The sequence below is a fragment of the Pagrus pagrus genome (assembly GCF_965226575.1).
Source record: "Pagrus pagrus genome assembly, chromosome: 22".
NCBI classification, from domain to species: domain Eukaryota; kingdom Metazoa; phylum Chordata; class Actinopteri; order Spariformes; family Sparidae; genus Pagrus; species Pagrus pagrus.
Genome location: NC_140204.1, coordinates 21,989,324 through 22,003,724, shown reverse-complemented (window position 1 = coordinate 22,003,724; position 14,401 = coordinate 21,989,324). Strand labels below are relative to the sequence as shown.

The window sequence follows — 14,401 nt, the reverse complement described above, 5'->3', positions numbered from 1 at the left end:
ATGCAAGTAAAGACAACATAGCTTCAGTGTGCTATACTAGAGAGCTACACAATGATAAATCACCCAGCCAGGACTACTTGTATCATTACAACAAAAACAATTTGAAACCACTTTAGAGAGGTATGCAAATCACCATTAAACACATCTGTATCATCAATGACATGTTGGAAATCTTACTTTTGAGTCTTCTGTACTTCGTTTGTTAGGATCCCGTTGCTGTTAAAGAGAGGGACAATGAAAGAGACAGATAATTATCATCTACAGCTTAATCCTATAAAATACAAACAATTTAAGCTGAAACATTATTATTGTTATTGTCTAAATCTGTGGAACAGAGTATGGTAAAGTAACTTTGAACTGAGTGAAACTGTAATAACACTGAAGACCCTTTAGTAATAAGAATTTCCTGACAATAGAGAATGTGAGTTTGGACATGGTCTATGTCAGCACTTGAGCCCTTTCTGAGGCTAGGAAGGGGGTGCAGGGCAAAGTAAATACAGAGCACTTAGCTCCAGTCATAAAACCTCCAGACTACAGGGGTCCTCTGGCCTGGGGCCAACAGACTGACTGCACCTGACACTGAGGAAGCAACTAGGGATGTCCTGAGCTGATCCCGGCATGTTTTCATGGCTCTGTATCGGCTAAAATAAAGCCGATCCAAGCCTGATGCTGCGTTCACTGAACTCTGCTGTGTTTTGTCCACATCAGCCTGCTAATGTTGGAGCACTGCTCTCCTTAATGACAGCTGGCCTTTACACTGCAAGCATTTTGCTCCATTTGTGAAAATAAGTGTGTGAATGTAAAATATTATTTGGTTGCACTGCTTATTGACTCTTTTCTGATATCTGAGTTGGCAAAAGCAGACTTTCTAAGCTCAGACAGTAACTAAGCTGCTATCTCTCCTCTATTATTAGCAAGGAGCAATTGACACAACCCTCAGCTAGCAGCTTTTCATTTTTAGCCAGTGCAGACTGACCCATTTGAACTTTTATCCATATCATAAACAATGTGAACTTATCAACTTTATGGATTTGAACCAGGACCTCCAGCATTTGAATCAATAGCTTGTGAAATTTAGAAGCTACAACTGTTTTTTTCAACGTGTTGGATACATATTTAATCCACATTTAGGTAAATATTAATATACTATTGCGAGTAAGCATTGGCAAATGATTGGAGAGACAATGCAGACAGATCCAGCTCGGAGAGACGCTGTGTATGGAGATCCAGACAACAGAATAGTTGTTTTTTTAGAGATGAAGATATACATAATAGTAAGAAAGATACATAGGATTCCCTGGTCTTTTATGAAATATCTATTTGAAGTTAAGCAATGCCACTTTTATAGAATTGGCTTATTCTAATTTATATTAGAAAATAAATGTCCACATGAAACAAATAATTATATACCGAAACTGGATCGAATCAAATCGTACCCAATCTTTCCATAATAAAGAGTATTGTCCCTGAATTGTATCGTAGCCCATGTATCTAGATACGTATCGGATCATTTTATTATGGAGAGCTGCACAACCATACAGGGGAGGTTAGGTTACAACTCGTACAGAATAGAAGGACATTTGGCGTCCGCAGTCACATTTCTCTTGTGAATGACAGCTGCGGGGCCTACAAGTGAAAAAAAGAGCAATTCCACAGGTCTGGAAACATTTTTTCTCCTTAAAGAAAAAATACGAGATTAAAATTAACATACTGTTACATGAAATGAAGAAGAAAGGGCAGAGGTGCTATTTCACACAGCAAAGGTCATGTGTAATTTGTTAGACTGTCACCTGACCATCTTCACTGACAAATGTCATGCTGGAAGGCCCTGGCATCAATTGTCAGCTTTCACTCCACCAACACTAGAGCCATAAGGCTGGAAACTGGAGTTCACTGACAGAAACAGATTAATTAAAGGATAAGTCTCACATAAATCTCATGTGCAGAGCCAAACCAACAACGAACTGATCTGGCTAACTAGTATTGTGTGTATCACAGCCTGATGTATGCTCTTCCCCTGTGCCATAGAGCTCTACTGTTGTCAACATCTTTTAAAAACACACTTTCACACTGGGTGACATATTCCTTCATCACCATGAACACACACACAGACGGAAGAACAGTAGAGCAGGTTGTACCACTGTCTGGATCGAAAGTAGTCGACTTCACTAAAATTCAGCACCAGAGCTGAGAGCTCAAAAACGCAATTACCTCCGTTTCCATTGCCCTACTCTACTTCCATCACAGCTGGTTTTTGGTAAAGTTTACCTGCCATTCTTTTGTTCCTGCATTTCTCTGTTTATAATGATAACTAAATGTGCAGTGTTTAGACTGATGACATCGGAGATGATCAAGGGTCTATAACTCGAATCACCCACTGTTAGGTGGGCAGTCCTACATTGTTCTTTGTTTTTACAAGGGACGTGTTGACAATAAGAAGTATCATCAGCGTCATTCTTTAACAATATACAGAATTTCTCATATACGATACAGGAATCTGCTGTATGAGTGGCTTGTCTCGAACACTTAATTTTAAGGTATCCTTAGCAGGGCACTTGACCCTCTGCAGATCTACTGGCCAGTTTCCTGTGGTGAATGATTGTGTAAGTATGTGTAAGTATGTGTGACACTGTATGACTGTCTGTGCGAGTGCTTCTGGGAAAAACTGCACTGAAAAATACAAAGTTTTTCCTGCTAGGCAGTTAAGAAACTATACTTTCTTGGACTCCTACCCCTCCGGCTTTCAATAGCTTCCTACGGAACTCTTCTGTTGGGTTGTTGAAGGTGAGCTTCTCACAGCGGAGATGATTGACAGGCGGGTGGCCCTCCAAGTGGAGGAACAGGTCGTAATCAAAGCGAACCTTCTTCGGTTCTTCCTGAGGGAAAGTGGTGATCCACCCAGAGAGGGAAAAGAGGAGAACAGTCATGATCAGTCTATCAGGACTTGACCAATATTACGTTCAGTTTGCTGTGGAGTAACGGTATTAAATGTACCTTGTTTTTGAAGTAAACTTCAATAGGCAAGATGAAGCCTGCGTATCCAGACTCCTCCACTTTGTATGGGGGATCCTTGCACACTGAAATGAAGAATACATTTGCAATTTAAGAGAGACCACTGACCTTCAACACAAGGTGACTAACAAATCTGAAAGACTGGTTCAAATTCATTTAGCTCTATAAAATGCAACACAACTACCCTCATCTAATCCCTGTTGAAGGGTACTCTGCTGAACACCGACAGTCTAAACCATTATTATATATTTCACATTCTCTCACCATTTTGGCACAAAGATCAGGGGAAGACGAGTATGAAAACATATGCAAGTATTGCCTTTGCTCTGAAAGTCTTTCGGTGTGTCACTGCATGTACTGAGCCACTAAACCTGCAGCTCCATTCTCATGAGATCTCATTAACTCCCACTTCCATTGCCTGCACTGACACAAAAACTGTGGTTTAAATTAGAACCAGGGCCTTTAAAGCTTGTGAATCCACCCAGTTCACTACAAGGTGAAGACTCATCCCATGGGCCTTTCAAAACAAACACACAGCACTAGAGCTCAGGTGTTCTTCCCTGGAGGTGTGTGTTTGTCAGCCTCTCTCCCAATGGACTCCCAGAGAAAAACTACCAATTAAGTCCATCTGTGTGTGACCTGAGTGTGTTTACTGAAGGTACACTTAAAAGCAGGTCTTATCTTTGGTTCAGAGAATGTCACTCTGGTACAAAGGCATGAATGGAGGATATTTAAGATGACACAAGTGTATAACAACCAGAGTGAAATGTGAAAATGATTCATGCCGAGCTGAAATCATTTCCAGCTTACAAAAAAATAGAAAAAGCTTTGACATTCTTTGGACTTTTTATATTAAGAGTCAAGGTTTTCTTTATGAATGGAACAATGACACTGAAAATATACTCTGGCACCATCAGTCCATCATTACTGTACTATTGTATCCTGGAGACGCCTGTAATCTGACACAATCAAGTTACTCTGTAGGATCTTCATTACTTGATCCCTGGGCTAAACACAATAATTTCATATGCAATTTTATATTCAGATGATTTTATTAGCAATTTATCTCTTAATTGTGTGATGGATAATCTAGTCAATTGTTTAGCTGATTAATTGAAATTAAACAAAGAAACCTTCATTATAAAAAAATAACTCAACCGTTTTAAAAGAAATGAAGCCCTTTGTTACATTTTCTTTCAAAGAGTACAAATTCCATCATACAGGCTTCTGAAACAACCTTGACTATAACCTTCTTTCACATGAGAAAGATTCTTTTTTTAAAAAGCAACTGCTTTAAAGCATTTTCGCCGATATCCAGCAATCAACTGAATGATTAGAATGTTTCAGTACTTACATAGCCTTACAACCCATGTCAGGGATAACAGGATTAGACAGTAGCTCATGAATGAAAACTCATGTGAGTCAACAGATATACATCTGCCACTGCTGGGTGAATGTCATGTTATTTGCTGATACGCTGATAGCAGTCAACAAGGTGAATTTGGGCTGTTCGTGATTTTCTGCTGTCATATTGGTGCATCCCTACTAACCATGTCAGCTCTAGTGGCAATACACAACTACTGATGTTGACAATTCATTCTTGACAAATAAACTTTATTCATGTTCCACTGACTAGCTTTGTCTGGAGCTTTCATCTATATCTGAGTGTCGTCCTCTGCAGTTAGTTTCCTCATTAAATTGAAATCACTCAATTTGCTCTGACGCTAGTAAATGAACCTTGATTGACGTTTTGTTTTGGTATATTATCACAACTACATATGACGGAAAATTATCATTCATTGCAATTATTGCTATTGTTGTGATATTATAGTGCTGTGATACTATGACAATATCAACAATATATTATCTGACAAATAATATTGCATAAAACATAATATTGGGCCATAATATTATAATAATGACTCACACTACTGTAATGTTATTATCAGTTTGTACACGTCAATGAAATGTCCCACAAACAGTGTGAATAAATGTTTCATATGTCAGCTTAAGTAGAGCCCTGTGTCTTGGGTTACAACATGTCATTTTTATCAAAAGAATCAGTGTTATTACAGTGTACATTAACAGCTGCAGAAGAAGTTCATAACTAAAAAGTATTACATATGTTATCTAAAATTCCGGATATAGTTGATCATGAGACTAACAACAGACTAACGAACTGACTTTTGGTGTCGAACATCAGTTCCTGACAGCTGCTCAAAAAGTATTTGGTCCCTCATCTGTCCCCAAAGTGGACACCGCAGACTGCTGGAAAAACGTTACGGCTTTTCTGAGCATACAAATGACAGCTTTGCTTTTTAGTGATGCAGTAGACCTTGGAAATACTTTGAGTCATCGTCAGTACTGACTCGGCTTTGGCACCAATCACATCATCACTGTGCTCTCTTGTTTCTTTTAGGAGCCCCGCCCCTTCAGGGAGCAGCAGTGATTGATGGCTCGGCTGACTACGCCGAGGTCGACCTCACTGCTGGGGCCGAGCCATCCAAAACCCAATACCACTGAGCAAATATTATGGGTTAGGGTTAATTGTGCATGTGGGTCAGGTTCAATTACACCCTGCTAAAAGAGCCTATTCACCACCACACCTTTACACAACCCGAGGTGGAGAAGGAGATGAGATGAACTGCCCCAAAATGGAAAGAAAAGTTCACACTCAAGCACATATGCTCTGTACATGTGTTGGTATATTTTTATTTGCATGGATAGCTGGGTAGACGTGATGTCATGCTGAGATATTTTCAGTTCAGCTACAGTGAACGTGCAATTAGAGCCAGACCAATACCAGAGTTTTGAGGCTGATACTGATATCAGTAATTAAAAGTAAAAAAACAAACAAACAAAAACCCCACATCAATATATTTTTTAGACTCATGATGGTAACCAAGATATGTACTGAGTTAAATCATCTTGTAATCACTCCCTGATCGACAAATCAAGTGTGAACCCACTTTGACATCACCTCACATCACATCAGTGGTTGCTGATGACTGTTTTGAAACCTCAATTTGGCATTAGTCATCGCCATCTTGTTTTTTTTACAATACATACCCTTCTTATTGTCCATTTTACTCTAAATGGGACCATAATTTGCTAAATGAACATCATGCTGTATTGAAGAAGACGTGAATCTAGCAATTGAGACCATAAAATCATGAGGAAACAGTTTACTGAGGGAAGAAATCAAGTGGGAAGTAGAGTAATTTTCTCATAAGCTTAAATACAATCTGACATCATTTTGCAACCAGTGGAGTCACCCCCTTTTGTCTATTTAAAATGCTGCAGCTTTAAGGTATTTCCACAATGGCTTCACTTTTCAGTCATGTGAGCTCTGTCCACTATTTATACAGCTGATGACACGAACTGTAAAGGAGACTTTTTCAGACAAAGATTCTGCAACAGCACTGCAACGAAGGCTTGTATATACACTGCCTTTGTTCACTGGCATAATGCCACCTCAGTGTGTCATTTCATACAGCATGCTGGTGTTGCGGAGCCAAAAGTGGCTTGACAGTACACATCATAACATTGAGATCTGTGTGTTTTTTTCAGTTTCCACCTGTAAATCTACAAATGTCTCAGCAAACTGTTTATAATCATATGGATGTTTTATTGTGCTCAAAATGACATAACACAGCAGAACTGTTCAGAGGAACATGAAGTGTGAAACTGTGAAATGCAGTTTAATGTGACAATACAACATTTTTACACTAAATACCGTAATTTCCAGATTATAAGCTGCTACTTTTTTCACACGCTTTGAACCCTGCAGCCTAAACAATGATGCGGCTAATCTCTAGATTTTTACGGGCTAACGGCCTCCAGGGGGAGCTCTAGCAGGAAGCGCAAGAGCGAGACAGACAGGTGGAAGAAATAATGCGCCGAGGAAGACGCTAGTTTGATTGTGTTTTAAACAGTTATTTTGCGCATTATGCACACACTCTCATCATGGAAAACACATGAAGAAATGCATATGAAGTCATTCTGAGGCTGTTCAACTCCGACACTGAAGAAGACGACTTCAGTGGTTTTGGTGCGCAGGAGGAAGATGAAGATAGCGATCAATGACTTTTCTGGTAGGCTGGTTATTTTTTTAAACCAGCCGTGTTACTGCCGTTTTACTGCCGTGTTACTGCCGTGTTACAGGCACTGTTCGGAAAAATGCATTTATTTAATAAAATTTTTTAAAAATCTTTCTGTGTAAATATCTCATGATACAACGTGGACACCTGCGGCTTATAGACAAGTGCAGCCCATATATGTACACGTTTTTTTTTTCTTTTTAAATTTAGTTGGTGCGGCTTATATTCAGGTGCGCTCAATAGTCCGGAAATTACGGTACATGCTTTCAAGTACTTCAGCTAAGTACAGTTCGTAGGTAAAAGTAGTTTGGGTTTTGAGTTACAGACACTTCACATTAGTGTAGATTTGATCAATCTGAAGTAACCAGCAGTAACCAGGTGGTGGAGTCGGGGCTTCAGGACACAAAGACATCAGTACAAAGACTGAGATACATGAGACTGAGACATTTTCTAATAAAATGTTCTGAATTTCTGATCGGTGATCGGTATCAGCCAATACTGCTTCCAGTGATTGGCCTCAAAAATCCTGACTGGAGCGCCCTTATTTTTTGCTCAAAATCACGTCACATAATCACCGCCAGTAGCGGGAGCTGCCTGGCTCTGTCTGGCGGGGACAGGCAGGCGAAAGTGTGACTAATAGTCAGTAGGACAGAAAGTATGACAGTATCTTTTCCACGTATAAACTCAGCATTTTTCTTCCTCATCTAAGATGCCAAAGACACTGTTGTTTGGTCTTGTAACTTTGCTTTGTGGGTTGAAGTGTGGGACATTTCTCTTTTAATTTGATGAGTGAAGGATTCGTTTAGTTGTCAGACTGTGAACGGCATCAGAACATCACACCCATGTCCTGCCCTGCTGGCTTGCACTTTCACACAGACGTAGATTTGCCTCTGTTATGGCTGTTACTACATTATCACTATTTTCTGACATTTCATAGAGAATGTATCCTGGCCACATGGAAGAATGCATCCATCCAAATGACAAATATTGTCATAAAGAGTGTGATTTGTGAATGAACAAAATTAACAGTAGCGGGAATATATAACGGGAGACGTTTTTCTATTGTTACACAATATATATCCTCATATAACACTGCCTGAGGCAGAGGCAAGCCATCTCACATGAAATGCAAATCCCCTCCGCTAATATGATTAAAAAACTAACACTTTGAGCACCTTGGCAGCTGAATGGTTACAGCACATGCCACATGGCCACAGATCAATTTAAACTGAATAAGTTTGGGTTTTGAACTGTTGGTCGAGCAAAACAGATTTGAAGATGAGACCTGGGACACATTTTTCACTATTTTCTGGTATTTCATGGACCAAATGATGATTATTAAACAATACAACTTTCTAGTTAAATGATGCAATTTCACACAGTATAAGCAACATATTTAATGAGTTTGGTTATTTTTTACGCATTACTAGATATCAAAATAAATTGATCTTGTGGAGATGCTGCTCAGCACCATCAATAGACAAGGTCCTGGGAGAAACCCTGCATGTTTATCATGTTTTTAATGGTAGCACCTCCCTGCCCTGCCTTTCATTACTTATTCTAAAAAATAAACACATTTCAGCAAAAACTATTATATATCAATGAACACCGTCTGTGAGTCCTGTCCGCATTCTTTGTCGAGAAAATATTAGTGGTATTGTAAATAAAAACGTAATCTTCCCCTCTCAACAGGATTCAACTAACAGGTCAAGTTATGGTTAAAATGAGAGTAAAACCCTGAGGATTCAAGATAAACCCAAGAAATGTGAAGGTGAAGTCAGTGGAGCATCTTGGCTGGGGTTCAGTAGTTCAGGTTAAAAAGGTTAATATTATCTGAAGGAGCGTCTGAGAGGCAAAGATGCACAATGCAACCACTGACCTGTAACAGAAAACTTGCCAGTGGTCACAGAAGCTTTCACAGAGGGACAGGGCTGTGCCGTTTATTAACATGGCCCTGATTTAAACCCAGATGCCAATCACAGAACAATGCCAGTCACTATGTATTTGCCCTTTCTACACAGACTGGTTTGTAATGAGGCCGAGCTAGACGACAGACCTGAGCGTAAAACAAAAGACAAGACTGGAAATAAGAAATTCTTTAGTGAGGCTTGTGGCTTCAAATATGAGCTCCTTCCGCTTGCTAATTTACTGTTAATCCCTCTTCTTCCTAATGGAGCCATTCATCTCAGCATCAAGTGTGCAATAAATGCCAGGCATTTGAGCGGCAGGTGTCCACATGTGCAGCGTAGAGAGAGATAAGCATTGGTTATTTAGATCAAGGAGAGAACACAGACAAGTTTATACTCCAGTACAGACAACTGTTTGCTGGATGTGTAAATAGGCAACTATTTAACAAGTCCTCCAGAGAGACTTTATAAGATAAAATATCAGATGTTGTGTCTAAGGTTCCTCGTGCTGTAGAGTTCAGCCCCCAAGCGGCTAAAAAACTGATTAGTGCTGAATTCATTTGCATTTTTATGTCAGATTTGCAAAGACTAACTAACTTATTAGTCCATGAACAGAAAATTCATCATGATTTTAATAACTCAAAGCCAGTCAGGAAAGCGCAAAAACATCTTTTACATAGAAAAAAACTTTTTAATATACCCAATTTAGAATGACAAAATTATTTTAAATATACTTTTTTCATTTGACAGAACAAAACAACACACAAACAAGACCTCTATAAAAAAAAGCCCCAGATATTTGTGATTTAACTGAGTAAATAGCTGATTAACAAGTTTATGAAGCTAACCAGACATTCAATGCCAATGCTGGCCTTTACTACTCAGGACAATGCTATTGACATAATTTGGTTGGTCCCATAAAGGCCTAAGGGTTCTAAACCCAATCCTGGTCCTGACAGACCAAGCCAACTTCAAATCTGATGAAACAATCCTCGAAATAGGAATAAACACACAGTCCTACACATTTTGGAAAACAATCCACAATCATATGACAGTATAGCAATCAAAAAAACAATTAGTAGCCGTGATATGAGCTGCTCTAACAATGGTGGGTGGGGATTAGCAGCTCAGTACGGAATGGCGTCTCTGGTCGGCTAGGCACATTCCCTTAAAAACAACCTCACACTATAGTTTTCTCTGCTGACCCAAATGACCTCACACTAATCAACAAAAACCTAGAACACAAACGGGTTCAAGATTAGTCTGCCAAGACTTAAAACCAGAATGCAAGAAACATCCGAGTGTGTGTTATAAGCCAACTCACTGGATAAGTGACCCAACAGGTGGGGCAGTTAAAGACTGAACAGGGGTTGACCATTGCATACACCACTCACTTCTCATCATGCACAGCATCTTCATTTGGTTAAACTAGAGCTGATTTAAAATGGTAAACCAGGTTATGGACAGGATCCTCTTTCCACCCACGCAGCACCCAAACCAGCAGTATGTAAAGCATGGCAAAAGACAGACAGAAGCATGCTTGTTTAAAGAGGCTGGATGACAAGAAATTAAACATAAACAACACCATATGCACATGCTCGACTAAAACCACAAAGGTGTGAAGCCCCACCCACCTCAAGGGACCAAACACAGACTGAAAGGAGAACTGGAGGATTGAAGTGAGGGGTGGGGGTTGGGGTCAAAATCAATGGGATGCTCCTGATAGCAGATCCCAGACAAACAAGACTCACAGTGGGGACGAGGTGCTGCCAACAGACTCCCAAACCTCCCTTGAGAACCATTATGTGCGGTGTTCTGACATTTGATGCTACATCTTCTCAAGGGCTCACCCCGCTTACAAGATGCAACTGTGCACCACTGTTGTATATCACTACTGCAATTAGAAATTTCATATCTCATCTATAGCACCATTCAGCTGACCAGCCAGCATCCACCTACCGCTGGCTTCCAGCTACTTTACTCTGCCTCAACATCTCATGACCTCAGCCTTCTTGCTCGTTCTATAGACGCAGACAGAAACTAACATGCTGATGCTGCTTGGAAAATATGGGTGGGTGATATGGTTAAATCCCTTAGTCATGGTATTAGCAATATTTATACACTGTATGCAGAGACAAAATACATTTCTAGAAAATTGTCAATCTACAAAATTAACAAACAGGAATATCAGTTTTTGCCTCATCCAGCAAATTAAATACTACAGCCTGGCTGATACTGCTTTGAAAGGCTAAAATATGCGGCTGCATGCTGTATGAGCCAGTCTCACTCATGCTGTGCAGTAAAATATTGTTCAAAGCCACAGAACTTAAAATTCTACCAGACATCTAAATGTTGCAATTGATCCCAAACACATCAGACTGGATGATGCACAAATGTTTATATTTCAGGTTCATTAAATAGTGCCACCAACATGCTTTGTTTTAAGATTTAATTCAGTGAAAATGTAATTCAATGAGAAGCTGAACAAGCCGATATAGAATATAGATACTGATCTATAGAATATGATACTGTCAGATGGTGAATGTAACAGCACTCAAGTGACACAAAAGGGGAAAATGTGTTTAACTAGGTGTTGAAATATGTTTAACATAAATAAGATTCCTTTTGTTTGCATTTTATTTTGTATTGCATTTTTGTATTGTACTTTACAGTACTGCAACGGAGATATGTATGGACAAGTTTAACACTGACAAGCTGAAAAAGAAAAGTCGAATTTTGGTTATGTCATGTCAGGGCAACCAGTTTCTAAACTACCTTAAACATATTTTTGGCAATGCATTCTAATTTAAAACCTTAAAGCTTGCATTTTAAAATAAAGTGCGAAACAATGTTTTACTTTTTTGGCCACCTTAAATCAGTGTTATGTTGTTTTTGTGATGAAGTACAGTCAATATGGTTTCTTTAAGACTTGTTAGTCAGTGACATTTGGCTAAACTGCTCCCAGGGTTTCCCAAACAAGGAATTAAAGAAAGAATTATTGATTTGTCAATCATTTTCTTTTGTGAATCAATAAATTACTGAAAAATACCACACAAAATACTGTAGGGACAAAAAGTGATGTCTCTTAAAATTCCTAACCAACAGTATCAACCCAAAGATTCAATTAGCTATGACGTTTAGCAGAGAGACGCTGGGAGCAGAGTATGTTTGGTGATAAATTATTCCCAGAATGACTTATTTTTTATTTATTTTCTGTCGATTGGACTAATAGCCTAATTTAAACCACTGTAACAAAATGGTACAGTAATAGCTCATGTTATAGTTGTGGTAAATAATTTACCCTTTCAGCTTCATTTATTTCATTGATGAAAAGGGAGACCATGGCTCCTTTAGCGATTCCTAAGTCAGATCTTCCAGCTTTGGTGTGTGGAGGTGCTGTAAATAAAAGACAAATGTTTTATGGCAGGGGCGAGTGAGAAAGCAGTGAAAGAGCTGCCAACAGACAGCCCATATAAACCATGCTTCAATAAACCACTTCCTGCAACCTCCTTTCATTGACTGAACCCAGGGAGAGCCGGCATTTACAGCTCAGTTCCTGTTATTTGGTGGTGGCTGCCCGTCTTTCTGCACCTCCTCCCCTTCCTCATCCTTTCATACCAGCAGCAGCAGCAGCCAGCCTGCAGCTTTCATGGCTCTTGCTTTCTTTGTGTTCACCTATACAAGTAGGTATGATTTCTGAGGAATCGTAAAACAATTACTGGCAAATTCCTGCAGCTCTTTGATTTCTGCCAGACACTGGGAGAGGGGGGCGAGGAGGGGGTCTCAGGACCCTTTACACACAAGGTTGGGTATTTCCATCCTAAATGCTGCACAGACAACCTCACGTTAAGTCCCCGATGTATACACCGACTCAGAAACTGCTGCTTCCAGCTTGTGTCAGCTGTAGACAAATTTCGAGCTGCTGGATCACAGTAATTGGTCTGGTTCTCTATGATGTGGGTTCTGCGGACTCTTTTTTAGCATTTATTTGTCAAACTGGACTCCTGACATCCTAAAGTAGATGTTGCAGAATTTCTGCAGATCCTTTATCAGCACGTCAAATACTCCCTGTTCCAGACTGTTACTGTCCTCTCGCCCTACAATTGAGACAATCATCAAGTGATAAGAGTGAATTAATGACGCAGAGGTAGAGAAACAACCCATTTGTTCATAGCGACGTACAAGGAAGATTTGCCTTTGAGGGAAACCAATTTTTTCTCCCCCAACATTCAAGAAAATGGATGAACTCTTGAAATATAAGTCCTAAAATTCCCCAAATATTCTGGGGCTGCACAGCCATTCGGTCATATTGGCAGGAGGTAACATAAGTAATACAAAACATATTTGGTGATGGCATTGACTGCTCTTTTACTACAATTTATTTGGGCAACATTGCAGCTCATCTTATGGCCCAAGATAAATACCTACTAAAAGATATTATTAGCTGCCAGCAAGAAAGCTATAACAGGAAAATGGTTACAGGCTGAACCTCCAACAAAGACTAACTGGATAGATATTGTTACTACTATTCAAGGGATGGAAAGAATAACTTTTTTTTATTAAATTTACGGACTGATAAATTACTGCGGTACTGGGAAAAATGGATTGTGCATGTGACCTCACAAGATGATCACCGAATATTTTCCATATGAACTGACTTGTATATCCATCAATGCAATTGCTTGTATAAATACAAAAGGTGACCAACTGTTTGTAGGTTTTGCAGTTTTTTCAACTGTATTTCTGTATGTTCTTTTGAAAAAATAAAGTATCACAAAAAATGAACAGTGGACTGAACAACACAAGAGGAGTGCAGCTTTAACCTGCATGAAACGCTGTATCCTTTGCTGGAAAAAAGTCACTGTATAATGATGTCACTACTGTTTGCTTTGTGAAACTTTATTCAGACAGACAGAAGACAAAAGAAACCACACATGCACACATGTACAGGAAAGCATCCTTCATCTCCTGTGAGGATATTAATACTGGTATCATCACAGCTCAGAGATCACATTAGTAAAGCCACAGCAAAGAGGAAAGGAATGTACCGCCGCTTCTGAGCCATTTTTCAGCCTGAGGATCTGTATCTTATGTGTAGGTCACTGCAGTGACTTGACTTATGTGGTATGTGCACACAAGCCACAAATTAAGCCTGAGCGGAGGATGAGGGGAGTTAAAAGGTTTCATGCGAGTGTTCCACAGAGCCCAGGAGATGGCCAGAGGCTAACATATTGGCCCAATCATTAATGCATCAATCTGTGTGTGTGTGTGTGTGTGTGTGTGTGTGTGCTTGAGTGTGTGTATACACTGTAAGGGGCTTGTACTGTCGCCAATTTGGCCAACAGAACAAAACAAAACGTTCTTTCAGGAAAGGAGATACTC

General features: G+C 39.6%; 1 protein-coding gene across 2 annotated transcripts in view; it reads right to left on the bottom strand.

Annotated features, from left to right (window-relative positions):
- mllt3 (MLLT3 super elongation complex subunit) overlaps positions 1 to 14,401 on the bottom strand; it is a 56,408-nt gene that overhangs the window by 30,710 nt on the left and 11,297 nt on the right. For both annotated transcript variants that reach the window (XM_084345005.1, XM_084345006.1), the window contains exons 3-5: positions 2,995 to 3,077; positions 2,733 to 2,876; positions 178 to 216 (exon numbers count right to left, since the gene is read on the bottom strand). In XM_084345005.1, coding sequence (XP_084201131.1) covers positions 178 to 216; positions 2,733 to 2,876; positions 2,995 to 3,077 — 266 coding nt within the window. The remainder of the gene's footprint in view (positions 1 to 177; positions 217 to 2,732; positions 2,877 to 2,994; positions 3,078 to 14,401) is intronic.